The following is a 27736-nucleotide window of genomic DNA, read 5'->3' as shown; positions in this document are numbered from 1 at the left end:
ACCAGCTCTCAAAGGAATACACCAATTTCCACATCCAAAAGGTTGTCCAGTCTTTTCACTTGGTAGTTTACAAGTGGCGGGAAGTTTGTAACTTTGAGGCACAGCCTTTGAAGTCCAGGCCAGAGTACATGATCCCCAAATTCTAAAACTTTCCGACCACTGATTCCATGAAAATCACCCTTCAGAAGTTTTCAAAGAACCTGAGTAAAAAGCAGCCCTTGTTTAGAGGCACCGTCTTTTTCTTCTTATTTTGATTTAACATTCACTTCAGTCAAATGCCTAAGAATTAAATCCTTTTCTTGCTTTTTCTTTCTGTATGTGCATCTGCAACACCACCGAGCACAGCGTTTTCAATACATTGGCTCAGTCATTTGTTATCATTCTACATCTTTTCCGCCTTAAAGTCAGTTCATCTACAGGCCAGGATGGTGAGACTTGGCCTGATGTACATTGAACTTGTAGAGAGGCCAGTCCCTATAGAAGGACATCATGCTTCGTCAAGTGGAGGGGCAAGGGGAAAAGGAAAGTCCTCTACAAGATCAAATGATAACATGGCTGAAACAATGGCTCTCGAATATAACAACAATTGTGTACGTGGCACGGGACTGGAATAGTGCTTTGTTCATGCCTAACAACAACGACATCAAGCCAGACTCATCAAGTTGATTATGACCCATACCCATTGGGTCAATTCTGTCTTGTAGAGACACTATAGGACAGAGTGTAATAGCTCCTGTGGCTTTATGAGGCTGTAAATCTTATAGGAGCAAAAAGTGTCAGAGCAAGCAGTGGATTCAAACTGCTGACCTTACTGGTAGCAGGCCAATGTGCAATCCACTCAGCCACCAGGGCTCCAGGGTATCAAACATTTAATAACTCTCTCCTGTCCAGTTGACTACAACTCACATCAACCCTATCAGACAGACTAGAAACGAACCTTTGCTGTAATTTTTTCTTTTTTTACAAAAGAAGAAAACCTCGCTTTTGTTGCTCAGATAGGCTAGTGGGTTCATACTGCGCTACCAGTGCTCCCTTTACATCTAACACATTCCACTCTACTTGTTACCTGTTCTGCCTCTGATTTCCCTCAATGCAGCCGATTTTCTAGGCATTCAGACTGAGATTTACATCAAACATGTTTTCGTTATTCAATAGATGCATATTAAGCAGGGCACTCTAGATATTAACAGAATGAAATCATTCCATGAGAAATTATAGACTGCTTATTTTGTGATCCTGTGATAGGGTGCGTAGAAGAGAGAAAATATATTGAGACTTCTCCACCACCATCATGTCCTTACAAGACAGTACAGGTACTAAGGCATATTTATAAAAAGCTACAGTAAAATGCGATATGTCACCATAGCCATCAAAAACCAAACTCATTGCCATTGAGGAGATTCCAACTCATAGCAACCCGATAGGATAGGGTAGCACTGCCCCTGTGAGTTTCCAAGACTGTAACTCTGCGGGAATAGAAAGTCTCCTCTTTCTCCCTCAGAGCTACTGGTGGTTTCGAACTGCTGACCTTACAGTTAGCAGCCACTACACCACTAGGGCACCTTAACAGCCATCAGCAATGAATAAACAAAGCTCTGTAAGAAATACAAAGAGAGTGAGATCGTTCCTGCTTTGAAGCCTCCTGGACTATTTCCAGAAAGTGTCGTTTAAGCGGCAAATTGAAGCATCATTTGGGCAGAAAGAACTAGCCTGTGAGCAGAGTTCTGACGATGGACAGGAACACATGAAGGAACGCCAAGTTCATGAAAAGGACTGAAATTCCAGGACAGGGAAAGTAGTCAAATGCATCTGCAGCAAAAGATGCAAAACAAGGACTAATAAAAGGAAACTTCAGAATGGCAGCAATGGGTGCTTTCTTGGGAAAATTTGAACTTCTGGGTTAAGGGTTAAAGTCTGTATCTGATATGCTTTGAGAAAACACGACAGTTTTATACATAATGTGTTGTAAGCATTGTGCTTTGTCCAGAAAACAGCAACCAAGATGCTAAGAGAAAGCAAACCATGTAATATGAGGAACACTCGGAGGTGAAGACAGAGGAGGAGCCTTACTGGAGACTCCTAGGACTACCATGTCGAAATACCACAAACCTGATGGCTTAAGGCAACAGAAATGCATTTTGTCATATGTTCTGAAGGCTAGAACATCCAAAATCAATGTGTCTACACAGGTAGTTCCTTCTGGAGATTCTAAGGGAGAATCGGTTCCATTCTCTCATAACTTCGGATGTTTGCCAGCAATCCTTGGCATTCCTGCACTTGCAGGGTAATCATTCCAATGTTCTTCTATATGTATGTCTCTTTATCTCTCGTACCATCTTGTAAGGACACTAGTCATTGAGTTTAGGCCCTACCTGAATCCAATATGGTTTCTTCTTAACTAATCATGACTGCAAAGGCTCTATTTCGAAATAATGTGACGCCCACGGTGAGTGAGGATGATTACTTCACCATATGTTCTTCAGATGATGGAATTCAACCGACAGGACAATCAGCAATTTTCAGTTATTTGTTGGGTCTACTAGTGAAAGAGAGATTGTGCTACTTTGGGGTACATCTAATGCACAGAAATAAATCCAATTGGTAAAATAAACAGGTCAACAGGTTTTCCTTCATATCAACAAATTATTTTCTAACATGATGGCATACAAATGGAATGGAAATTGGCCGGTTTTTATGAAGCACTCTCTGAACTTTAGGGAAAATATTGAAAGGGTAGGGGATTTCTATGTTAATTGTGAGCTGGACTAGATGAGTTTTATAGTTAATTGCAGTCCTCTGATGTGGGTGTTTAGGGAAAGAACAGAACCATAAGGAAAATCAATCAGGAGGTTTTTGTGGGACTCAAGACAAAAGATGAAAGCTCAGATAACCATATTAGAAATAGAGTTCATCACAATAGCAAACTCATATAGTACTTATGGCAACCCCTCATTAAAGATGAGAAACCAAAACACAGAAAGATTCGATAACTTGACCAAGGTCATATCTTTCATCAGTGGTTGAACTACAAATTCCATGTCAGAAAATTAAGTTTCAGAGTCCAGATTCTGAACCACTACCTTCTACTGGCTTTCTAAAGAGGGACGCAAGAGGTCTTGAGGATACAGGAGGTATTGAAACCAGAACGGAGAACACCCACTTAGCTATTAGCATCAGAGAGATATAGGAGGATGTGGAAAACACAATTCCAAAGAGTAGAGGAAAGAAAGACATAGGTTATGATCATGTTGAGTTTAAGGTGCTGGTGGACTGTTGTGCCAGAAAGGAAATTCCGACTCCCAGGGGCCCGGTATGTGGAGCCTCGCAGCCTCGCAGTGTTGTCTAGGCTGTCATCTGTACTGGGGCACATCTCAGGGTTTTTATAGAGCAGCTCCTAGGTGAGTAGCCGGGCACTTAACCTTTGTGCCACCAGGGTTCCTTGTTGATGGCTTCTAAACATAAAAACTCACTGCCATCAAGTCAGCTGTTTGACTCACGGAGGCCTAGCTAGGGAGAAATACAAGAGTAAATCGAAAGGCATTGCTACGAGAACTCCAGTTCACACATGCATAGGTTGACTCCAGTCTCGGCAGCTATGAGCAGTAGATGGCTGCAGACAAGTTCTTTCACTAATACCCCGTCTCAGTCTCATGAGAGTGCCTGCAAATAAAAGGTCCATTCAATAGTGGCTTCTGAGGAGATGTCAGGCCACTTAAATTCAAGGCAGAGAGGTCAGCTCAGAAGGTTATATAGTATTGTTGTCTTTGTGATTCCAAAGGGCTAATCTTGACAGATTTTATCGAAGGACGCAGGATGATCACAGGGGCATATTCTGAAGAAGTTGTAAGAAAATGGAAAACTGCATTGGTGAGAAAAAGGTCAGGAAATTTGTGCCAAAGAATTTTTTTCTCATCACAATAGACATGTTCATTCCTGGAGGTAACCAGAGCTGATCTTAGAGAGTTTCCTTGGGAAACCTTATCCAGTTATGATCTTGCCCCTTTGGACTTTTTTTTTTTGGTAACTTCCCAAACTCAAAGACCGTTGAAAAAGAACACTATTTGCATCCATGAAGGATGCCCAAACTGACATTTTGATGGCAGAATAGAATTCTTCAGGAAGATTTAGAGATAGGAACACCTCTTTCAGATGGAAGCTACATTGTAAAACAATAGCATCACACTTTGACATCTTTGTTTAATAGACACTTCTATGATTTTTGTAGCCATATTTTCTGCCTTATCTTTGCATAACATGCTATTTGTGAAATTGTAGGCAAGTCAAGGATTTTAACTTTGTCTAAATGTAGCTAGTTTAATATTCCACCTACCCATAGTTTTCTTACAATGCAATGCAACCTCACTGGAATGTGGGATTATCAGACAAGGATAGATGCAAAGTCAAATTCTTTATTCCATTACTAATCCTTAGAACAGTGGATAGGGCAGCATTTAGGAAACAAAATGTGTCTCTTTAAGTTCAGATGACACTAATAACCATATAGCCTTTTAAACATTTTAGTGATTGCCACAGAGGAACATTATAAATTAAAAAGCCAAATACATTAAATGTCACTAAGCTGTGCATTCCAGGGCAATGTAATGACATTTATATGCCTTTGTCTTCATCATGCAGAGGATTTTGTTGACTCTGGATTCTTTACATTTCCTTTCTCCTTGTCATATTTATTTATAGGGGTAAAATTAAACTGTAGGTGCATGGTCTGCTGGGCAATGATGGCAGCTTTGTAAATATGTATGCAGCCTTTCCTCGGGTCTTTGACAGAAAGCTGTTTCCCATGCCTTTGTGAAGTCTCAAGCACACCTTTTGTATTAAGGATGCAGGAGCCTGCCGCAGTGGCAGAGCTTGTCTGATAAACTGCAAGCATTGTCTCTCTATAGGTCTCAAATTAGGCTTCATTTTCTAAGGCCTCCGGAGCCCTTACCAAGAAGGTTGAATGGGGGAGGGAGTGGAAAACCCTGAGCACTTTTTCCTTTGGATTATATTTCTCAGTTTGCATGAAGTGTCCTTCCAACAAACAGCGTAAGATTTCCTGCTGAAGTGTGCTATCAATGTGTTTGGGGGCTCAGATGCGTCTGAGGCTCTCAGTCCATTGTTTGTATAGCTAGATCTTCAGGTGACGTGGACACTTTTGTGATAAAGTGTGAGGCTTATTGACTTAGGGAAACACTTTGCAGGATCTTTAGATGTATATCAACAGGATTGTGAAACAAACAAACAAACAAACAAACAAAATCATTGCATTGAGTCAATTCTGACCTTATAAAGACCCTGTAGGACAGGATAGAACAGCCCCGTGGGTGTCTGAGACTGACTCTTCATGGGAGTAGAATCCCTCCTCTTTCTCCCATGGAGAGGCTGGTGGTTTCCAACGGCTGACCTTGTGGTTAGCAGCCCAACATGTAACCCACTACACCAGTAGGACTCCTTTCAAATGGATTAATGAACACTTATTTTCAGGAGAGCATAAGTAAGGCTGTTAAAATTGTTTGAATAAGGAGTGCCAGGTCAAAGAAGAAAAGAAACATTCTCCTTGGTGCAAATTTCACATTATATTAAATCATGCCAAAAGGAGTGCTAAACTTTCAGCATGAAAATCAGCCATCTAACCAACTTACAAAGACTGGGCCACAAGGAGGAGGGCCATGAGAAGGGAGCTGCATAGGAAAGAGGCAGGGAACCCATGAGAATAGAGTTGGGCCCAATGGGAATCTATTGAACCCAAAGAAGAAATGGTGTCCTGCAAACTTCAGGGTGTGAGAAAAGTCAGACATGGATCAAATCACTTCTTGTTAAGAAAAGAATCAACTTTGAGCCTGATAAGGCTGAAAGAAGTTGTAAGCCCTTCCCAAATGTGCATTTTCTTGGTATTAAAATACTATCATTTGAGGCGGGATCCAATGTAAGCAATTTGTTTTCTTGCACAACCTCCATTGCATGCTCTACCAGTTAAATGTTGCCCCCGGTTGTCAAGTTTGGGGTTGTAGGGATGATCTTTTAAAGGTGTGTATTTGTTGATCAATAAAATCATGGGCAAAATGGGAAAATGATAAAAGAAGAACTGTTTTCTCACGTAACAAGAAATACTTAAGTAACCGGGTTGTAGTAATAATGGTTCGAATGGTAGTTCTATACCATGTTAGACAGAAGGGAGAACAATATTTTATTAAGGGCAGAGACAAAAGTTTGATACTCCTACAAACCAGTCAGATGTTCCCTTCTAGGTGGCCACAGACTTCAATGATTTTAAAGATGTCTGAGTATAAAACTGTTGACAGATCAACATAAACTTTAGCTACGACTGTATAGTCAGCTAAGAGCGTGTGCTCTACCAGTATTGTGAGGTCAAGAGCTTCAAAAGTTAGTATTTTCTCTGTACAACCAAACACCTCATGGGATTTGGTTTCTTGGTTTGGGGGGGTTAGTGTCATGGATCATGGAAAATACCAGATGAATTGGCCTAATAACATGTTTAGTGCTTCTCTTCTGGTCTCTTCATTGTGCCTGCGATCTAAAAACTTCCAAGGCACAGCAATAGATTGGGAACAAGAGAGAAAGGAGAGTCAGGAAAAAGGGGCAAATAACTGTGTGGCCAGTCCCCTCTATGAACAACTGCCTCCTAGCCATGACAACAGAAGAACTTGATGGTGCACAGCTACTGTTACCAAACATTTGCATTAAAGAGTCTATAGAGGGATCTCGATCAACGGGAAGGGAATGCAGAAGAGAATGCCAAATTCTCCTGGGCTTCAGAATTTGTGGAGCCATGGAGGGTAAATGAACCCCTAATTGAATCACCCTCAGATCGTCTCTAAACCTTAAATGAAAAATATCCCTGAGTCTTCTGAAAACCAAGTAGATTTAGCTTACCTAATGAAAAATGTCTGACTTGGTCCTTCTGGTCTCTTAAGAACTGTCTAGTCTATGTGGGATCAAATTGACAACAGCAACTTGAAAAGCTGGAAGGGAACCCAAGGGGGTAGTGAATTTGTTAGTTGAGGAGGAACAGCTCAAAAAAAGGAAAGTGATCGTGGTTGCACAATTTGAAGACTGTGATCAATTATCACTAAATGTTTGATGTAGAAACTGTTGAATTGCTGTCTGTTTTGTGTTTATATTCACAGCAACAACAACATAATTAACATTTAGAAAAAAAGAAATATTTTCTCTTTAGGGATGATCATTTTTCCCCTGATAATCTGGTACCTGGGTCAAATAACAGAGTAAAGTCTCCAGACTGCAACTTTCTGTGCAATTGTGCATTCTCTTGGATAAGCAACGATACCAGACTCATGTTCAGAACAATGTGACACAGTCATGTTGTCTGTAGCCATGAGTAGCCATGTAGTTCACCTCGGTATCAATAGGACCAACCTCTGGTTACTGAGCTAAGCAAGTGGTGACATCTAGAATTCAGGTCGGATGCTTTATTTAGCCAATGGGGGAACAGGATTTACTCCAAAAGAAATCATTTATATATGAAAAAGCCAGCTGGCACTTTCATTGAACTAAAAAGTCATAAACTATACATGGATTTTTTTTTTTGTCTTGTCAGGTTTTTCAAATTTACCAAAGCCCAGTTAAACATTTTGTAAAGGAAATTCAGGGCCACATGCTAAAGATCTATGAAACATTGAACAGCAAGTCATTACATTTCTTCATCCTGAAAATCTGGATTCCTTATGATTTTTGTTCTCACCCCTGGTAGACTGGAATTTGTTAGTATTGTTGTTTTTGTTCTTATGTGTTACAATTGTATCACGCATCTGAATTTAGTCCCAAGATTTTTTTGAGGTGTACAGTTAGAGCTAGCTGAAAATTAAACTGTTAATTCCTCTTGTAATCTTTCTAGTCTTGTTCAAATGTAAGACAGGGTTAATAGCATGAAGACATATTAAAGCCCTTTGGTAACGCTGGGGCTGAAGAACAAATAATGTGCTGACACGATAGAATTTCTATGTTAAAATGAGCCATACACACCTGAAGCACAAGAAATGTGATACATGGCCCACAGTATGACAGAATCTTTGTCATACGTACTTTATGAGGTTGGTTGAAGGCAGCATGGTATATACCATCGATTAATATTTTTCAATTTATTTTTCAAAGGAATTAGAGCTCACATGGAAGTGGATGTTGTGTGAGTCTTTTATAAACTTCACAGACATCAGGAGTTGAAACCGTACCACAAAAAATGATTCAAATATCAGGTTAAACAATACAGAGTATTCTAAGTTGTTGTTAATAATAATGTAATTCTTAGTCGATTCCTTCATTAATGCTAGTGAATAGCTGACTATGCACTACAAAAATGTTCAATACCAAGCCAGGGTATTTTCAATCAACCCACATGCATGTGAAGATAAGATAATGAATAAAGGAAGCCAGGAATGAATGGATGCCTTGGTGTTGACAAAGAAGCATAAAAGCATCATGGACTGACAGAAGAACCAACAAACCTGTCTTGGACCAAGTACAACCAGAATGCTCCTTGGAAGCAAGGTTGGCGATATTTGGTCCCTCGTACATTGGACATATTGTCCTGGAAAGGGGCATCATGCTTGGTAACGTAGAAGGACAATGAAAAACAAGTCCCTCGGCAAGGTGAATTGCTACAGCAGCTTTGACAATGGGTTCAAACATAGGAAAGATTGTGAGGGTGGTTGGTGCACAGTGAGGTGTCCTGTGGCACAGTTGTAAGTGGGAGCCGACTTGATGACATCTAGTGACAACATACTAGTTGGCTCGGCACTGCTCTCACTAATTCCACCTTATTTTCGTGCTTTACGACTATCGCCCATGTTAATCTCACAGAGCAAGGAGAAGCTCCTCCGGTTTTCCCCAGGAAAACGTCTACTGATACCTAAGAGGATCTCTAGGCCAGGTCATTCATTCCAAGTTTGTTTTTGGCTTTTTCTTTTATGCACCCGATCTGATTCCTTTTGTCCTTGACTGACACGTAATACGTTTCGTAAATGTCATGATTGTTTTCCCATCTCCTTGTTGGGAATGCCATGGTGTGTTAATTGAAAAATGTACATGCATGGCTATGTGAGAATCTAGCATATATGCAGACTTAATGTTTCAGGGTACCCAATATTATCATTGCCCAATATTGGGTAATGCTCCATTGTCAAGGGTTGCAGAATTTATTTTCTTAAGAACTTTTTTCTAAAGAGTAAATCTCAGAGAAATGGTTTTGAGAGAGACTGAAGGATTTACTGTTTAATCAAATTGTTCTTTGTCAGCAGGCCACAAAGAAATGTGCCAGTTGTATCCTAGTTCAATTTATACAAGTGTTCTTCATTGTTGACATGCATAAAGAAACATTAAAAATGAAATGTCTCAATAGAACTTTAAAGTGTCTGCCTATATTTTTCATGTTCTTTTTCCAATACATTTGCCCAGAAGAATGCTTATAATTTAGCATTCTTTTGTCATATTTTGTAGCCTATAATGTTAATGTATTTTCAACCAGATAGAAAATATTACACATGGAATAGAACTATTCAGAGACACATATATTAGAGCAAGTATCATTTCTATCATGTTTATAAATTATACTGTTGCTGGTATCGGTTTGCTCTTAGCCCTTCCCCCACACCCACACCACTGCAGTTCTAAAAAGATGTGGACTGACAACCGTCTTTGAATGCATCCAGAATCCCCCTTTGGAGCTGGATTCGGTTGCACCAATGTTGATGTATTTCAAAATGAGGAATGTGTATTGTTTAAGATCAGCTTCTCCATTTGTAATAATTTACTTCTTAGAGGATTCCCTGAGTCATGAGGAAATTGCGTCCAACCTGGATACTTGCGGTGCCAGGCTGGTAAATCATATTTGTGGCTGTGGATGGTGTCTGTAGAAGGCTTTGTGGGCCAGACAGCAGAGTGCAAGGGTTGGGCTCAGTCCTATTTCTGCTTATTCAATCAACAGAGCAGTTGCTAAAAGACTTGTTTCTTGTTGCTTCTTTCATTTCTTTTGTAAGTTTTCTTTTGCCACTTTTGTAAGTGGCAACCTTGTTCCTAAGTTTAGTGTCAGCATCGATCAATCGATAGATAGATAGATAGATAGATAGATAGATAGATAGATAGAGGATTGATATACGTAAAATATAGTTCATTGTTCTGTATGTTTTTGAGTTTCATATGAATGACTTCCTTTCTCCCAAATGTGTATATTTCCTAAGAATACACTAAAACATAGATATATGTTAATGCTGCTATTATTTATGGACATTTAGATTGTTATGAGGTGCCATCAAGTCTTGTGCAATCCCCCATATCATTGCTCTGTTTAAACCCATTGTTGCAGCCACTGTGTCAGTCCATCTTGTTCAGGGTTTCCCTCTTTTTCACGGATTCTCTGATTTATCAAGCACGATGCCCTTCACCAGGAGCTGGTTTCTCCTAAAATAACGTGTTTCTAAAGTACATGAGACAAAGTCTGGACATGCTTGCTTCTAAGGACCAACTGGCATGTATTTTTTCCAAGACAGATATTGTTGTTCTTCTGGTAGTCCATGTTACTTTCAAGATTCTTCACCAACACCATTAATTCAAATGCATCAATTATTCTATGGTCTTTCCTATTCATTGCCCGGCTTTTATAAGCATATGAAGCAATTTAAAATGTCATGACTTGAGTTAAGGGCACCTTTGTTCTCAACGTGACATCGTTATTTTTTAATCCTCTACAAAGAGGGCTACTTTGTCCAGTCCAGTGTAATACATCATTTGACTTCTTGATTGCTGTTTCCATAGGCATTGATTGGCCATCCAAGAAAAATGAATTCCTTGATAACTTCTATCATTGCCCCTTATGGGGCAGTACTACTCTGTCATAGGGGTTATCTGTGATTCAGAATCAACTCTGTGCCACATAGCAAAAAGAAATAGAATTTATAGAATTATTAGAGGTAAAATGGCATCCTAAGGATATTGAGTCTTCTGAGTCATGAAAATAGCATATTTGCACACATTTGTCTTAAGTGATCATATCGGGCAGGTGGGCATCCACTGATATGATTTTTTTTCTTTGATGTCTGATACCTGTTCCCTTCTACACTTTGTGGTCACACAGGCTGGTGTGCTTCTTCCATGTGGGCTTTGTTGCTTCTGAGCTAGATGGCTGCTTGTTTACCTGCAAGCCTTTAGGACCCCAGGCGCTATATCATTTGATAGCCAGGCACCATCATCAGCTTTCTACACCACATTTGCTTAGGCACACATTTGTCTTCAGCGATCGTGTCAGGAAGGTGTGCATCATGGAATGCCAATTTAATAGAAAAAAGTGTTCTTGCATTGTGTAAGTACTTGAGTGGAGGTCCAATGTCCAACTGCTGCCTGCTGATGGTGCCCAGCTGTCAAAAGATATAGTGTCTGGAGTCTTAAAGGCTTGAAGGTAAACAAGCAGCCATCTAGCTCAAAAGGAATAAAGCCCACATGGAGGAAGCACACCAACCTGTGTGACCACGAGTTGTCAAAGGGATCAGGTATCTGGCATCATCAGAACAAAAAATAATATCATTGTGAATGAGGGGGGGAGGGCAGAGTGGAGACCCAAAGCCCATTTGTAGGCCACTGGACATCCCCTTACAGAAGGGTCTCAGGGAGGAGACGAGCCAGTCAGGGTGCAATGTAGCAATAATGAAACATACAACTTTCCTCTAGTTCTTAAATGCTTCGTCCCCCCACTATCATGATCCCAATTCTACCTTACAAATCTGGCTAGACCAGAGGATGTACATTGATACAGACACGAACTGGAAACACAGGGAATCCAGGACAGATGATCCCTTCAGGACCAGTGGTGAGAGTGGCAATACCATACCTGGAGGGTGGAGGGAAGGTGGGGTAGAAAGGGGGAACCGATTACAAGGATCTACATATAACTTCCTCCCTGGGGGACAGACAACAGAAAAGTGGGTGAAGGGAGATGTTGGACAGTGTAAGATATGACAAAATAATAATTTATAAACTGTCAAGAGTTCATGAGGAATGGGGGAGGGGATAGCGGAGAGGGAGAGGGAAAATGAGGAGCTGATATCAAGGGCTCAAGTAGCATGCAAATGTTTTGAGAATGATGATGGCAGCAAATGTACAAATGTGCTTGAGACAGTGGATGGGTGGATGGGTTGTGATAAGAATTGTAAGAGCCCTAATAAAATGATTTTGAAAAGAAAGGAAATAGCATATTTGTTCAATGACTGGGTCTTCATATGTGTTGTTAAATTGCGTTTTTATTTTTTACATCAGAAGTCTTGAATGTTTTAAATAGATTTACTATAAGAATGGAAGTTTTACCATATATATTCTAATTGATTGCCCCTAATATGTAGACATTCTAATGGATTAACATTTGATCTTTTATCCAGCAAACTCTTCTTGTTTCATCATTTACCTGTGCATTCAATTTTGTTGTTTCACTTCTAAGTATCACACATGTTTTAGTTTGGGTTCCCCTATTGTGCTGACTAAGATGTTCACTTCAGCATTGAATTGGAAGCAAGAGTTAATCCCAGCATTTCTGACTTTAAGGGGGATATTTCGATTACTCTAGGACTAAGTAGGATATTTACAGTAGGATCTTGGTAAATCACCTGGTGTTGTTTGGTAAGTTGCCTTCCAGTCCTATTTTACTAAAAGACTGTCTAAAATGAGAACTAAATTTTATACAGTGCTCTTCGTATGTATAGAAAGACTATATAGTTTTCTTAAATCTGCTATGAAATAGATTGAAGTACAATAGATTATTATTCCAGTGGTGAATTATAATAAAGGCTCTCTGAAGTTGAAGTGTCCTAGCATTATGCTCCATCGATTGGGATTTATACAAGGAAGTTAGGGAGGTGTGTGTGTGTGTGTGTGTGTGTGTGTGTGTGTTGCAATGTGTTTCTGGATATTGCTAATTGGATTTCTGGATATTTTATTGGAGATGTTTTTGCAACCATGCTTCTAAGTGAAATTGGCCTACTGAAAGGTAATCCTTTTCCTACCGCACTTTGGAACTCAATTATATTAGTCTCTCAAAATGATACAGGAATGTTTCTTTCTTTACCTATTTTAGGGTATAATTAATTTAATACAAAGATTATCATCTGTCCTTTGAAGGTTTCTCAAATGCACTTGAGAACTACCTGACCATTTGCACTGAATTTAATGTGTTTTTGGGTTTCTGATTCTTCTCATGTCCATTCTGTCCTTGAAAAAAATGTCTATTTCATCTGTTTTCAAACTTACTCACATAGTTGTTTATAGCCTTTATTTTTAAATACTAAATTTTATTGTTTATTTTTATCTTTCCTTTTTTTTTCCGATTGCTATACTTTACCAGAAGTTTCTCTGTTTTGTCAGCCATATAAATGACATCGATGTTGGTGATATAGAAATACTCTACTGGTTCTTTGTGACTTTTATTTTCTAGTCATTTGATTATAATTCCCTCCCTTTTATTTAATAGTAGTATTTCTAACCTTTTAAGATGGACAGTTGCCCGTGTATTTCCAACTGTTCTTTTTTTCTACTGAATGCATTTAGAGCTTTAAATTTCCCCTAACATATTGTTTAAGCAGCGACCCACAAACTTTTATAGATAGCATTTTCATTGTTATCCCATTCCAAAGCTCCTTATGTCCAATATAATTTAAAAACATAATTCACAAATTAATTCAAAGTCTGTTTTTGAAGAATAATTTGCTGGCTTCCCCCCTATCTTTTCACATATTGATTTCTAATTTCACTGCATTTCGCTGAGATGGCATGATCCGAATAATGTGGAATCTGCCATTGTGAACTGAATGTCAGCTTTTGTGAGTATTCTATGCATGTTTGAAAATACCATGCATTGTATCATCAAGGCTTCGAGGTTTTATAAGATGTCCATTAAAGTGGCTAATTGCGCTTTTCAAATTTTCTACATCTTCACTAAATTTTTATCTGCTTATTCTTTCGTTTGCTGATTGTGAAACTTTTCCATTTTCTCCATAAGTCTGTCAGGCTTTGCTTTATATATTTTAAAGCAATATTTTCATACAGGCTCTGGGTTTTTATGCCTTCCTGGAAACGTATTTCTTTTATCATTATGCAATTACTCTCTTTATCCATAATAATGTTTTATTCTTTGAAAGTCTATTATTTCTTCTAATATCTCTTTTCCAACTTTCGCAAGGTTGGTATTTTTCTGGTTTGCCTTTTGTCCTTTTATTTCTAACTTCTTAAGTAGTATGTTTTCCACATCTCTTTCATAAACCCCAAACCCATGATCCCTGGGTTCATTTCAACTCCTAGAGCCCTTCCCCTGAGTTGCTGAGACTGCGAACGTTAAGCGAACTGAGAGCCTCAACTTTCTACCACTGAGTGGCTGGTGGGTATGACCTGCTGACCTTGTGGTTATCGATCGAATGGTTACCCAACAGTGTCATCAGGGTATAAACCGAAACTCAAACTCACTGCCACTGAGTCACTGCTGACTCATAGCGACCCCCTATGGGTTTCCAAGACTATAACTGTTTACGAGATTTAGAAGGCCAGTCTTTCTCCTGCCGAGCTGCTGGTGGTTTTGAACTGTTGACCATGCAGACTGCAGCCTAACTCAGAACCACTGCACCCCCAGGGCACCATTTACTAAATGTTTCTTTTCATTCCGTTTGAGAGTCCCTCGCTTATCATCGCAAGTTCCTTTGGTTTATTATTTACTAGGAATACTGACAGGCTTGGATGAATGTTGTCATCTGTTGTGCTTTTGTACAATACTTTCTGTGGTGCATTTCTTCTTTTTTCTCTCCTCTATCAGGTAGGAAAATATGGATTCCGTTTCCGTTCTTTAGTGGTTACCTTTAATTGGCCAAAGATATTTTATTAAAATATAGTACATATTGAAAGTCCAAAAGTTTAAACATCAATGTCAGTGATTATTGAACTATGAATACACTTTAGCCTACATCCAAGTCAAGAAATAGGGCATATTCCCTAGATATTTCCTTTGTGCTCCTGGTCTCAGTCATTACTCCCTTCTTTCTTCCTCCAAAAGTTACAGTATTATGCTCTAGTAGCTGATTTCTTTTACTTAATGCTGGTTTTTTAATGTCCAAATTGTGGTGTATTGCTGTCGATCTTACATTTCATGTATATGAGTTCTTTCCGTGATTACCACAATTAATTACCTATGCTATTGATCCCTGGTGGCATAGTGATTACACATTGAGCTCTGATGCACATGGTGGCAGTTCAAAACCACCAGCAACTCCTTAGCAGAAAGACTAGGCTTTCTACTCTGGTATACAGTTACAGTCTCAGAAACCCACAGGGGGTCACTATGTATCAGCACTGACTTGACGGCAGTAAGTTTTGAGAAAGATGATTTGCTTAGTTTCTGCGTCATAGTACATACTTAGATCCAGCAGATAAAGCCGTTGTTTTCCAAAGTTACACAACCATCTACCTCAACCTCACAGCCATCAAGTCAATTCCTGTTCCTTCAGGACAGGCTAGAACGGTGCTTGTAGGTTTCCAAGGCTGTAATGTTTGTAAGAGTAGAAACCATCATCGTTCGACCACAGAGCCCCTGGTGACTTCAGCTCCGCGCTGTAAACCACTACACCACTTGCAGCGTGTGAGACTTTCTATTGCTTCACATCTACATCTACATAAGCGTGGGAGACAAACCAATCCCATGTGTGTTTGAGTAGACTAGTGCTCCGTAGGGTTTTCATTGGCTGATTTTTCTTTTTTAAGTAGTTTGCCTGGCACTTCTTCTGGGGTGCCTCTGGGAGGAATCAAACCTGCCACTTTTCAAGATTTTTAATTGACCAAAACTATGTTAGATGCGATTTCAATACTTCGAAATGTGTTGAAACCTGCTTCCAGCCTAGCACATGGCAAGTCTGTTTAGTCACGAAAGTTCTGTGGACATTTCAAAATGTGTAGGCATTTGTTGCAGTGTTTCATAGTGAACTTTCTATGACTCAGAAATTGCCTTGCTGCCAGTGAGTGTTGTTTGGGGTTTTTCTTTTGAACCCTGCTGACTCATTGGGTAGCCCAAAGGTAGGAAGTTTCAACCCACCAGCCACTTAATGGGAAAACGACGAGGCTGCCTGCTTCCACAAATGTTTACAGTCGTGGAAACTTTAGGGTCATTCTGCTCTGTACTGCAGTGTCACTATGAATCAGAATTCGCACAGACCCAAAGCCAGATAGATCAATCTGAATTTGGTGATCATCTTGCTCACCTACTCCACATCCTTTCGTATTGATTTTCTGCTTATATTTTTGGTTACTATAAGGCTTTGCTATATAATAGAAGCCTTTGGCTAATAGATGCCTCTGGTTAAGCCTTTGCTATGATTTTGAGTATGTCTGCTTCTATTAGTTAGCTCGATCTGCATTAGAATTTGGCTAAATATTTTCTTCAGTGTTACGCATTTCTTTCCTTTTATTTTTTAAAAATCATTTTATTGGGGGTGCGTACAATCCATACACACATCCACTGTGTCAAGCATATTTGTAAATTTGTTGCCATCATCATTCTCAAAACATTTGCTTTCTACTTGAGCCCTTGATATCAGGTCCTCATTTTCTCCCCTTCTTCCCTGCTCCCCCTCCCTCATGAGCCCTTGATAATTTATAAATTATTATCATTTTGTCATACTTAAACTGCCCGACATCTCCCTGAACCCACTTTTCTGGTTGTCCATCCCCCAGGGAGGAGGTTATATGTAGATCCTTGTAATCATTTCCCCCTTACACATTTTTAATCCATTATTTATTCAAAGAGTTTTTTTTGTCACACAAGACTGGCAAAGGCTCTGTCCAGCTTCAGAGTCTTCTAGCTGTTTCAGAACTGATGGAAACTTTGAGAAGAAAAGCATCTTTTAATGTCAGGCATACTTCTCTCATTTTCTTTTTCTCCTGGATCTTGGCCCAGTAATACTTGACTGTTTTGTGAACTCCAACTTCCAACAGATTCTTTAGCTATACTTTGTCCAGATTTTCTAGTTTTGATCAGGAGTGAATAGTGAACATTTCATAGGCCAAGATTACTACAAACTGAATTCCACCTATAAAGTTGTATGTGAATACTTAACAGAGTATTTCTTACCTAACTCCTGAGTAGAATAAGGTTTTAAAATATGTCACTGAGGATATATTCCTTCATCGTATATAGTATTAATATCCCATTGGAACTTTATTATGTTTATTTGGAGGAAGGCTCATTAGCAACTTGCGATTTGCAGCGGACCCACCTGCTTGCTGGAAGCCAAGAGGAAGCATTTTCTGATGAAGATAAAAGCCCGCAGCTCGCAGTGTGGACTGCACCTCAATGGAAAGAAAGACCCAAACAACCGAACCCCTGATACACGAGACTGAAGTTGTCAAGGATCTCATGTTCCTTGAGTCCACGATTCATGCTCAGGGAAGCAGCAGTCAAGAAATCAAATGACATATTGCAACAGGAAAATCTACTGCACAAGACTTCCTTAAAGATCTCGCTTTTATTACACCAAGATATCACTTTGAAGACTAAAATGAGATTGACCCTTTCAAGGGTATTTTCTTTTTTTTATCGTTTTATTAGGGGCTCATACAACTCATCACAACTCTTATCACAACCCATGAACACATCAATTGTGTAAAGCACATTTGTACATTCACTGCCCTCATCAATCTTAAAACATTTGCTCTCTACCTAAACCCCTGGCATCAGCTCATTTTTCCCCTCCCTCCCCTTTCCCCACTCCCTCATGAACCTTTGACAATTCACAAATTATTATTTTGTCATATCTTGCCCTATCCAATGTCTCCCTTTACCCACCCTTCTGCCATCCGTCCCCCAGGGAGGAGGTCACATGCAGATCCTTGTAATTGGTTCCCCCTTTCCAACCCACCCTCCCAGTATCGCCACTCACACCACCGGCCCTGAAAGAATCATCCTCCCTGGATTCCCTATGTTTCCAGTTCCTATCTGTATCAGTGTACATCCTCTGGTCTAGCCAGATTTGTAAGGTAGAATTGGGATCACAACCGTTGGGGGGAGGGAGGAAGCACCCAGGAACCATGGGAAAGCTGCATGCCCCATCGCTGCTACATCACACCCTGACTGACTCGTCTCCTCCCTGAGACCCTTCTGTAAGGGGATGTCCAGTGGCCTACAAATGGACTTCGGGTCTTCAAGGGTATTTTCAATAACCCCATATTCATGTAAAAGCTACCCAATAAATCAGGAAGCCAACAAAAGAATCAATGCATTGGAAGAAGTACAGCCACAATGGCCCTTAGGAGCCAGGATGGCCAGACTTTGCCTCACATACTTTGAAACATGGCATCAGGAGAAACCAGTCCCTGGAAAATGACATTGAACTTGGTACCGTGTGAAAAGAGGAAGAGCCTTGAGGCGATGAACAGACCCAGTGGCCACAACCAGGAGCTCAAGCATCACGATCGTGAGGATGGCACAAGTCCCAGCAGTGTTTTACTCTGTTCTAAGAGGCAGAGCTGACTTTATGGCACTCTATATATAGCTCCGTACACCCCAAACTAATCACCAATATCATTTTTTATAGATGGTGCTTCTTTTCCATACCTCTGCGCTAGTGGATAAAGTTTGTCTCCATCTCAGTGAAACTGCTGCCATTCAGGGTATCCTGAATTACTTGCAGGAGTCTCAATCCAAATCCCCATCATAAATGCACCCTCAGACACATCTCCATCACTTTGCGGATGTAAATACTCAAGCCCCTAGCCATTACTGGGTCTCCTCACTCCTCCAGACTGCCAGCGGGTGGACTTAGGGAAGTTACCACTTTGGTTTTTAGCGTCCTCTTTACTGCCAGCTCCTGAGGGTTTCCCTTCCTCGCTAAGACATGCCGTTTTAAAAATTGCTGCACTATATCTGAAATCTCCAAGGGTTTATATGGAGATGGTTTAAGAATAACCTAGCCTGCCATTTTGTCAATACTATTCATCTCATCCTATTATTTTTCAGGCCAGAACAAGAATGATATACTCCCCTATGCTGTATAAAGCAATGTATGCAAAATGTTGCCTCCAGCGGTTCCAGTAAGTTCTGATTTGATTGGCGTTGGCCCTTTAGTCGTGTAATCTTTGAAAGATCTATGCCAGTTCCGTTTTCAGTGCCTTGTATCAGGGAGGCAACTCTGTGGGGAGAATTACAATCTCAGGTTTACTACAGGAACAGAAATTATAAATTCAAATTTATAATGTAACTGCTGGAGAAAAAAATAAATCCGTCTTGGAAAAAAGTACAGCCAGAATGCTCCTTGGAAGCAAGGATGGCGAGACTTTATCCCCCATACTTCCAACATGTTGGCTGGAGAGAGCAGTCGCTGGAAAAGGACATCACACTTCGTAAAGTAGAAGGGAGGCAAAACAGAGGAAGATCCTGGACAAGATGGATTGGTGCAGTGGCTACAACATTGGGCTTGAGCATAAGAGCAATTGTGAGAATGGGGTAGGACTTGGCACTGCTTCATTTTGTTGAACCTATAGTCACTATCAGTCAGAACCATCTTGGCCACATCTACTTAAAATCACTTTAAAAATCAAATATATATATATATATCAAAGATTTAGGTCCAGAATATAGTGACAAGGTCCTATTTCAAGAAGACCTGGTGGCTCAGTTGCTAACCGAAAAGTTGGAACCCACCCAGCAGCTCTGCAGGAGAAAGACCTGGATACCTGCTCACATAGAGATTAAGAAAATCAGATTAAACATTGGGTTGCTAACCACAGCGAGGTGGGTGGTTCAAATCCACCAGCAGCTCCTCAGGAGAGAGATGAGGCTCTGCTCTGTGACAGTTCAAATCTGTCACATAGGATCACTATGAGTCAGAATCAACTCAACAGTATCTATCATCAGGTTCTATTCCAGTATAATTCTACCTTGACTGAATCCTCTGCTGTGTTTTCTAGTTCCTGGAATTCTCTGATAACCTAGTGATCTTCCACATACACCTCTTCATCGTTACAGCTACCTCTTTAGCAATCTAAATCTTCCTAAAGTCACCAGCGATTTCCATCTTGCTAAATCCAGTGGATACTTCTCTGCCCTTGGTTTTCGCTCAATGATATTAGACACAGTTCACTACTCCATCTCTCTTGAGAAGAGGGGCCCCTCTTGGCTTTGGTGATTGCTTCATCCGCTGGATTTCCCCTCATCGCTGCCTTCTCCTTGTCAGTCTCCTCCGATTAGTGGGTAATCAATAGTGCTGGTATCCGTTTCGGAAACCCACTCTTCTTTCCATCATACCATGGCCCTCAAAAATACTGATGAATAAAATAGTAAGTAGATGGACACAGCGTGTAATAAAATCCATAATGTAGACTTTATCAGGAGAATATACTCACCTACGCAACATTAACTACTGTCTATGAAGTGAAAATTTTGTTACGTGTAAAGAGTTTAGTTACATGTCTCCCAGGGGAATGACGTCTCAGTACCTTTTCAAACTTAAAAACAATTCCTAAAATTGAGATTATCGGAGAGAAACCACTTCCAGCACACCCACTATACGTCTCTATGATAATTTGCTTACTTATTTAAAATGGATACACTGGCCGTTTTGGTAATTCTAACTTATTTGGCTAGGAGCCTGCGTTCACTCAGTGGCAGTGGGTGAAGGTCTTTTGAAGGCAGTGCATACTGGTTTTAATAGAATACCCCAATACATCTTCTTTGACTTCTCAACAGAGCTCTGTACCATGGAGTGTGGTAGCCATGGAATCTGCTCAAGGGGAATTTGCCAGTGTGAAGAAGGCTGGGTCGGCCCTACATGTGAGGAGCGCTCCTGTCACTCCCACTGTGCTGAGCATGGCCAATGCAAAGATGGCAAATGTGAGTGTAGCCCTGGATGGGAGGGCGACCACTGCACAATTGGTAAGTACCATTCTGCTTTACCTAAATGAATTAGATTGAATGAAGAAGTAGAAGTCATCTTGTGAGTCCCTAACCAAGCTTTTGAATGGAATTTGAGGTTGGCAGAGAGGATGACAAGACAGGCTGGGGACAAGTTTGAAAGCTTTGTTGAACGAGGCCACTTCCAGTGCTATTGACAATATTGTACTTCTTTCTTGAATCATTCCCTTTCTCATTACTTTAGTGCTCCTTGTGTTTTCTGACTTCAAGGGGTTTTAGTTACTTAAAGGAAAGATGATACATTAGAAGACCGTATCATTAGTTTATAAGAGAAGTGCTTTTTTTGTAAAGGTAATATTCACTGCCAATTTTTCCTGATGAAAAATATATGTTTGGGGTTTTTGGTCTGCAAGCACTTCAAGGCAATTTCATTAGATGGGTCCTACTGTAACTGGGGCAATTTGATATCATTAGAGACTGTCTCTAATGTATTGAGAGCAGGTATCCTTGACCTAGCAGCTATTGAACATCTCTGTTCTGTGTTTTGCATTGGAGCATTGCCCTCCCCCTCCCACCTACCCCCTCACCACTTGACCAGTTGCACACAGTTTCAGATTACTGCCTGGGAGACTATAGGGCCAATTAGGTGGAGGAAGGGGAGAAAAGAGAGGAGCTGATACTAAGGGTTCAAGTAGACAGAAAATGTTTTGAAAATGACGATGGCAACCTATGTGCAAGTTTGCTTGATTTAATTCACTTATGGATTGTTATAAGGTCTGTAAGTGCCCCCAATAAAATGATTTTTTTTTAAAAGAATGCTGCCGGGAGAAGCACCTGTATAATTACTAATTTACGTAGGAGCGCAACGCTATCAAAGCCATTAACAATAATAAGCATTTCTGTTACAAGACACGTTCATTTTCTGGAAGGAAAAAAAACCCTCAACTCAGTCTTTGACATGTGTATGTATCTGCCACAAAGGTCTTGTCTACTCAGAGACAAATCACATTCCCTTGACTCCATTCAGGAAACTGGGTTGCAGACTCTTCCGGTGGTATTCCATAAACACATAGAAAGTGTATAGAGAGCATAGGCAAGCGTGGGCCTCTGGAGACCTGATTGATTGTTTGTGGGCTTCCTTCCCCCCCCCCCCCATCCTTGTCCCGGTGTTTGAGGATAGAACCAGCAGATGGGCAGCCGTCGGCATCAAAGACATGACGGTCAGGGCACTGGAGTCCGCTCTCTCTGCCTCCGTACATAACGGGAACCAGGACTACATGTCCAGCCCCCGCCAAGAAAAGGAGGGTTGTGGGCTTTCTTTTCACCCCACTAGACTGTACTACAGCTTTCATTTCTTAGGTGAAAGTATTTTGTTATAATAGTTGGAACCTGCCAGAATAATTTATAATATATATAATATATATAACATATAATTTAAATACACTACATTACTATTCCACTAAAGGCACAGTAAGTCTTGTTCTGTGACTGTGGAAAATATTTAAGATTCATTAAAAAGGTGGTGAGGGGCGAGAGTCACATGCAGCTTAAGTAATTGCATTCTTGCACTACAGTAACTGTATTGCCGGCACATAAAAGGGTTTCAATATTGTGATGATTACCAAAGGTGCTTACTCCAGAACTCCCGTCTAAAGATATTCCTAATAAGAAGTTCAAGCGAGTGCCCTTTCATGGAAGTTATTACGGAAATGTGAAAATGCAGTTCTTATACTTCTAATGAAATATGACACTTTTTTAGGAAGCCTAATGGAGTTTCCTGCAGGAAAGTCATTAATATCTTTCCCAGGAAAGATATGCTTCATAAAGTGCCCAGGAGAGGGCACCAGCTTTGGAGCTGCAGGCATGTCAGTGGCTCCGTTTGCTGTGCTCCTCGCAGGCAACAGACTACCAGTGGTACACGTCGTCCAGGCCTCTCGCCCAGAAACTCACTCAATCACTCTGTTTCCTCCCCTTTAGCTCACTACCTAGATGCCGTCCGAGGTAAGTTGGGTTGACTTTTTCCTCACCAGCTCGATAACAGAAAAATACCGTGAAGACAAGATGTGCACGTGGGAAAGGAAGGGTGGCACTTTGTTTTGTTTTGTTCCTTTTACCTTAGCAAACCTGTTGAATTATGAGTGTCAAGTTCTTGAATTAATAATGGAGCTAAAAAATCATTTCATTTTCCAACATCAAGAAGTCACTTTTTGGCCTCCTGTGTAAAGAGTATTTTTCTTTGTTACTGGGTGTGCGTGTGTGTGTGTGTGTGTGTGTGTGTGTGTGTGTGTGTGTCTGCTTACAGCACCATCAGGCCATTCGTAAAGGAGGTTGTAGGGAGACAACTGGCCTTTTTTCGAGAACATAACATTAGCCTGTAAGCCCCGGTACACTCTCCTTACAAGGGCAGAAGCAGCCCCACAGGACTTCCCCATTGTCCATTCCGCACAGGGATTGGCTGCTGACAGAGACAGAAAGGGTCCGTCACAGATCTTGGGCCCTTTGATTATAGCAGCCTCCTCAGAAGACTGGAGGTGTCTCAAATTATCACGAATTTCAACTTAGCCTTTGTGTATCTATCACAGTGGAATTAGACAAACGCTATTCAGAAACCTATCTATGTCCATCTCTACTACTTCTTGGGGACATAGTGTATATGTGTAAAGATATATATATATGTGTGTGTGTGAATGTGAATGGATATATATGTGTGTGAATGTGAATGGATATATATGTGTGTGAATATATAGGTCACATAAATATATATGTTAACATTTTACAGCAGCCATTGGTCGTTTTGTGAGTATGTTCTTCCGTTCATTGGGTTGATAGTTGCTTAGAAAACCATTTGGAAAAAACGCTGCTTTATTTCTCCAAATGAAAGAAAAACTATAAACCCGTGCTTTTGCTCTTTATACTTGTGGAATTTTCTTTCAAAGATCAAAAAGGAAGAGAATCCTAACTGTACTCTCTCAAGGACCCTCCAGCGCAGGTCCTGTGTTGCCACTGGGAACATTGCCAGAAGTGATCTGCCATGACTGCTGGCTCCCTCCATGTGCCCACTGGGCTGGCCCATGTGCAGCTGCCCCTTGGAATAACCCCACTCTGAATGGCTAAAACGGAGATGTGGGCATCTCAAAGAAGTCAAAGTAGAAAAGGGACCCACTGTCGGGAAGATAGGCCATTTAGCTCAGTAGTTTCCTCCTGAATCTATTGATCGCTCCAGCGTTTCTCCAGATTCCTAAAAGTCTTGACCTGGCATGCATTAATTCCAGAAGCATTTGGTGAGCACCTACTACATTCCTAATATTAGGCTAGCTTTGGGGAGCAATGCCAGAGTCGTATCTTCTGTAAGAGAAAAGATGACTAGATGCAAAGAAACGGAAGCACATTTCTAAGGCCCTGTAGGAGCAAATACTGAACGCTGTGCTCTGCACTGTACACCAGCATCACTAAGTCCTGAAGCAATGCATCACTCAGGCAAAATTGGCACCGGCTCGATGTTGTTATGGGGAGTTGTTCGTCATCGAAATCTCCCTCTTGCTCACGTATTGGCTACAGCTAGATATAGCATCATCCGTTCCGTTTGGATTGAGATGATAGGAGATATGCATTTTTTTTAAGAAACAAAAAACATTCTCACCCCTACCATGGTTTTCATCCTATGTGAACCAGAGGCTGGGAATTGGGGTTAGCATTAATAATGCTTAATTGGCTCTCCACGGGGAAGCAGTGCCAAGTAAGGGATAACAAGATCCCTGGGAAGGTTCTGCAAGCAAGCATGCTCCTCTTCCATTTATTCAACACCTCATGCGAATGGAGCCCAGATGATTAGATGCTTCCCTAGAGACAGATACATCATTGTGGACCAAGCCGACTCAGATAGCTTCTTGATCATTGCTCCGTTTCCTTTTCAGATGGTTGCCCAGGGCTCTGCTTTGGAAATGGGAGATGTACCTTGGATCAAAACGGCTGGCACTGTGTATGTCAGGTGGGCTGGAGTGGGACAGGCTGCAATGTTGTCATGGAAATGCTGTGTGGTGATAACCTGGACAACGATGGTGGTGAGTCACTTATAAAATGCTCCAATAAGAAAGAAATGGCTTCGCCTCTAGCACAGAGGTGACCCACCAGCACAAGGGTGACAAATAGGAATCCCCAATATATACAATATTCAGCTATATCTGGCCATATATTTTAAACCCCAATCATTTCTAAAAGATACTGTGTATTTACTAGGACCAGGCAATGCTCTGGACTCCTGGCATGTGTTAGGTGTCCTTTAATTCTCACAACAGCTTTCTAAGGGGCGGGGGGAATAGACAGGGACTATGATTTTACCCATTGATAGGATGGGAAGAACAAATTTATAGGGATTGGGAGTGGGAAGGTAAGTGACTTATCTGAGGTCACACAGCTAAAATGTAATAAAAGCCTGGTTTGTCGTTCATGGCTTATACACATTCACAGTGTTTTCTGAACAGTATATCCTATTGTCTCCAATACAGAGGTGTTGATTATACAAAATGTATGTACCATTGTTCAAGCTGTCCAAGGTTAGTATAGCTTGCACTGTAGTTGTTAGGCGCCATCAAGTTGGTTCTGACTCATAGTGTACTATACACACTATGAAAGGCCTTTCTTTCTTCTTAGTTATGTAGAGCTCCCTCTTGTGTCTTTAAAGGAGCCCTGGTGATGAATTATCAGGAGGAGAGAACAATGGGACCGACAGTCTGGCGGGAGGGGGGGGGGGCGGCATGGGAGAGGGAGAGATGGGAGAAAAGGAGGGGGATGCCAACAAACCCAGGAACAAGGAAAGAAAAAGTGATCTAAAATTGATGGTGAGGAGGACATAGGACAGTGGTTCTCAACCTGTGGGTTGCGAACCCTTTGGGGGTCAAACGGCCTTTCACAGGTGTTGCCCAATTCATACCAGTAGCAAAACGACAGGTCTGAAGTAGCAACAAAAATAATTTTATGGTTGGGGGGTCACCACAACATGATGAACTGTGTTAAAGGGTTTCAGCATTAGGAAGATTGAGAACCACTGGCATAGGATGCTTGCCGGGTGCTCAAACAAGGGCAATGTAGCCAAGAGGAATGACCAAAATCTGAATGAAGACCGAACATGATAGTGGGATGGGAGGAAAGGAAAAGGAAAAAGAGGAAAGAACTGGGAGGCATAGGACAGGTACAGAGATCTAAATACAGGAATGTATGTATGTAAATACATTTATGTACAATGACAGGAGAATAGAGCTATGTACATATATTTACTTATAAAGTATTACGGTAGCAGATGGACATTGAGCCTCCCCTCAAGTACTCCCTCAACGCAAGAAAAATTTGTTCTGTTAACATGGCATTCTGAGATGTTCACCTTCCCTGACACAATCACTGAAGACAAAATCCATGCATAAGCAAATGTGGTGAAGAAAGCTGATGGTGCCTGACTATCAAAAAATATAGTGTCTGGGGTCTTAAAGGTTTGAAGATAAACAAGTGACCATCTAGCTGAGAAGCAGCAAAGCCCACATGAAAGAAGCACACCAACCTGTGTGATCATGAGATGTCGATGGGATCAGGTATCAGGCATCAAAGACCCCAAACAAAACAAACAAATAGCATATCAATGGGAATGAGAGGGCGAGCAGAGTTGGGACCCAAAGCCTATCAGTAGTCAATTGGACTCCCCCTGTCAGAATGTCCAAAAGGAAGAGAAGAGTCAGTCAGGGTGCAGTATAGCACCAATGAAACACACAACCTTCCATTAGTTCTTTAATGCTTTACACACACACACATACACACACACACACACATGACCCCAATTCTATCTTGCCAGTCTGGCTAGACCAGAACATGTACACTGGTACAGATAAGAGCTCACAACACAGGGAATCCAGAACAGATAACCCCTCAGGACCAATAAGGGGAGTAGTGATTCCAGGAGGTTAAGGGGGTGTGGAGTAAGGGGGAACTGATCACAATGATCAATGTATGGTCCCCATCTAAGGGGAACAAACAGCAGAAAAGTGGGTGAAATGAGACAGAAGTTAGTGTAAAACATGGAAAAAAAGAATTTATAAATTATCGTGGGAGAAGGAAGGGCCGGTGTGGGAGAGAGGGGGAAAATGAGGAGCTGATGCCAGAAGCTCAAGTAGAAGGAAAGTGTTTTGAAAAAGATGATGGCAACATATGTAGATGTGTTTGACACAATGGATATATGTACAGATATATGTATGGCTTGTGATAAGAGCTGCCAGAGCCCCCAATAAATAAAATTAAATTTAAAAAAAACACAATAAAATATGGGAGATAAAAGGAGCCCTGGTTATGCAGTCAGTGGTGTACTAGCTGCTAACTACAAAGTCAGCAGTTTGAACCTCCCAGCTGCTCTTCAGGGAAAAAGTTTAAGCTATCTGCTCCCGTAAAGCTATACAGTCTCAGAAACCCACAGGGCTACTTCTACTCTGTTCTAGAGTCACTATGGGTCAGAATCAATTTGGTGGAAGTGGGTCTGTGTCTTTACCTTTTTTTTGTCGCTACAGTTTTATTACCATATAATTCACATATCATACAATTCATTAGTTCAATTGCATCAAGAAGAGTTGTACAATCATCACCACAATCAGTTTTAGAATGCCTTTTGTCCTTCTTGTTCTCATCATTTTTAGCTCTTTATATCTTTCCAAGGACAAAGCACCAGGAAAATTCCCAGTCACATTTTTTATACTTCATTCAAGAGCTTCACATGATGTTTTTAAAAGCCACACATGTTATCAAAGTCTCAGGGTAACTGCTTTAGTCAAGCAAACAAGAGCATGTCATACATTGCACACTCAA

General features: G+C 40.8%; 1 protein-coding gene and 1 non-coding gene across 2 annotated transcripts in view; one reads left to right on the top strand and one right to left on the bottom strand.

The window, feature by feature from the left end:
• Nucleotides 1-27736, top strand: part of TENM1 (teneurin transmembrane protein 1) — a 406739-nt gene that overhangs the window by 155044 nt on the left and 223959 nt on the right. Inside the window, exons 9-11 of the mRNA XM_004713061.2 lie at nt 20732-20917; nt 22874-22897; nt 24811-24957. Of these exons, the coding sequence (XP_004713118.2) occupies nt 20732-20917; nt 22874-22897; nt 24811-24957 (357 nt within the window). The remainder of the gene's footprint in view (nt 1-20731; nt 20918-22873; nt 22898-24810; nt 24958-27736) is intronic.
• Nucleotides 22053-22201, bottom strand: LOC115871581. The gene has a single exon (XR_004047366.1). It is a non-coding gene; the product is annotated as a small nucleolar RNA SNORA57 (small nucleolar RNA).

The sequence above is a fragment of the Echinops telfairi genome, unplaced genomic scaffold (assembly GCF_000313985.2).
Source record: "Echinops telfairi isolate 266 unplaced genomic scaffold, ASM31398v2 ScPeMD7_6080;HRSCAF=6971, whole genome shotgun sequence".
Taxonomy (NCBI): Eukaryota; Metazoa; Chordata; class Mammalia; order Afrosoricida; family Tenrecidae; genus Echinops; species Echinops telfairi.
Note: the sequence above shows the minus strand (reverse complement) of the source record. Positions and strands in the feature narration are given on the sequence as shown.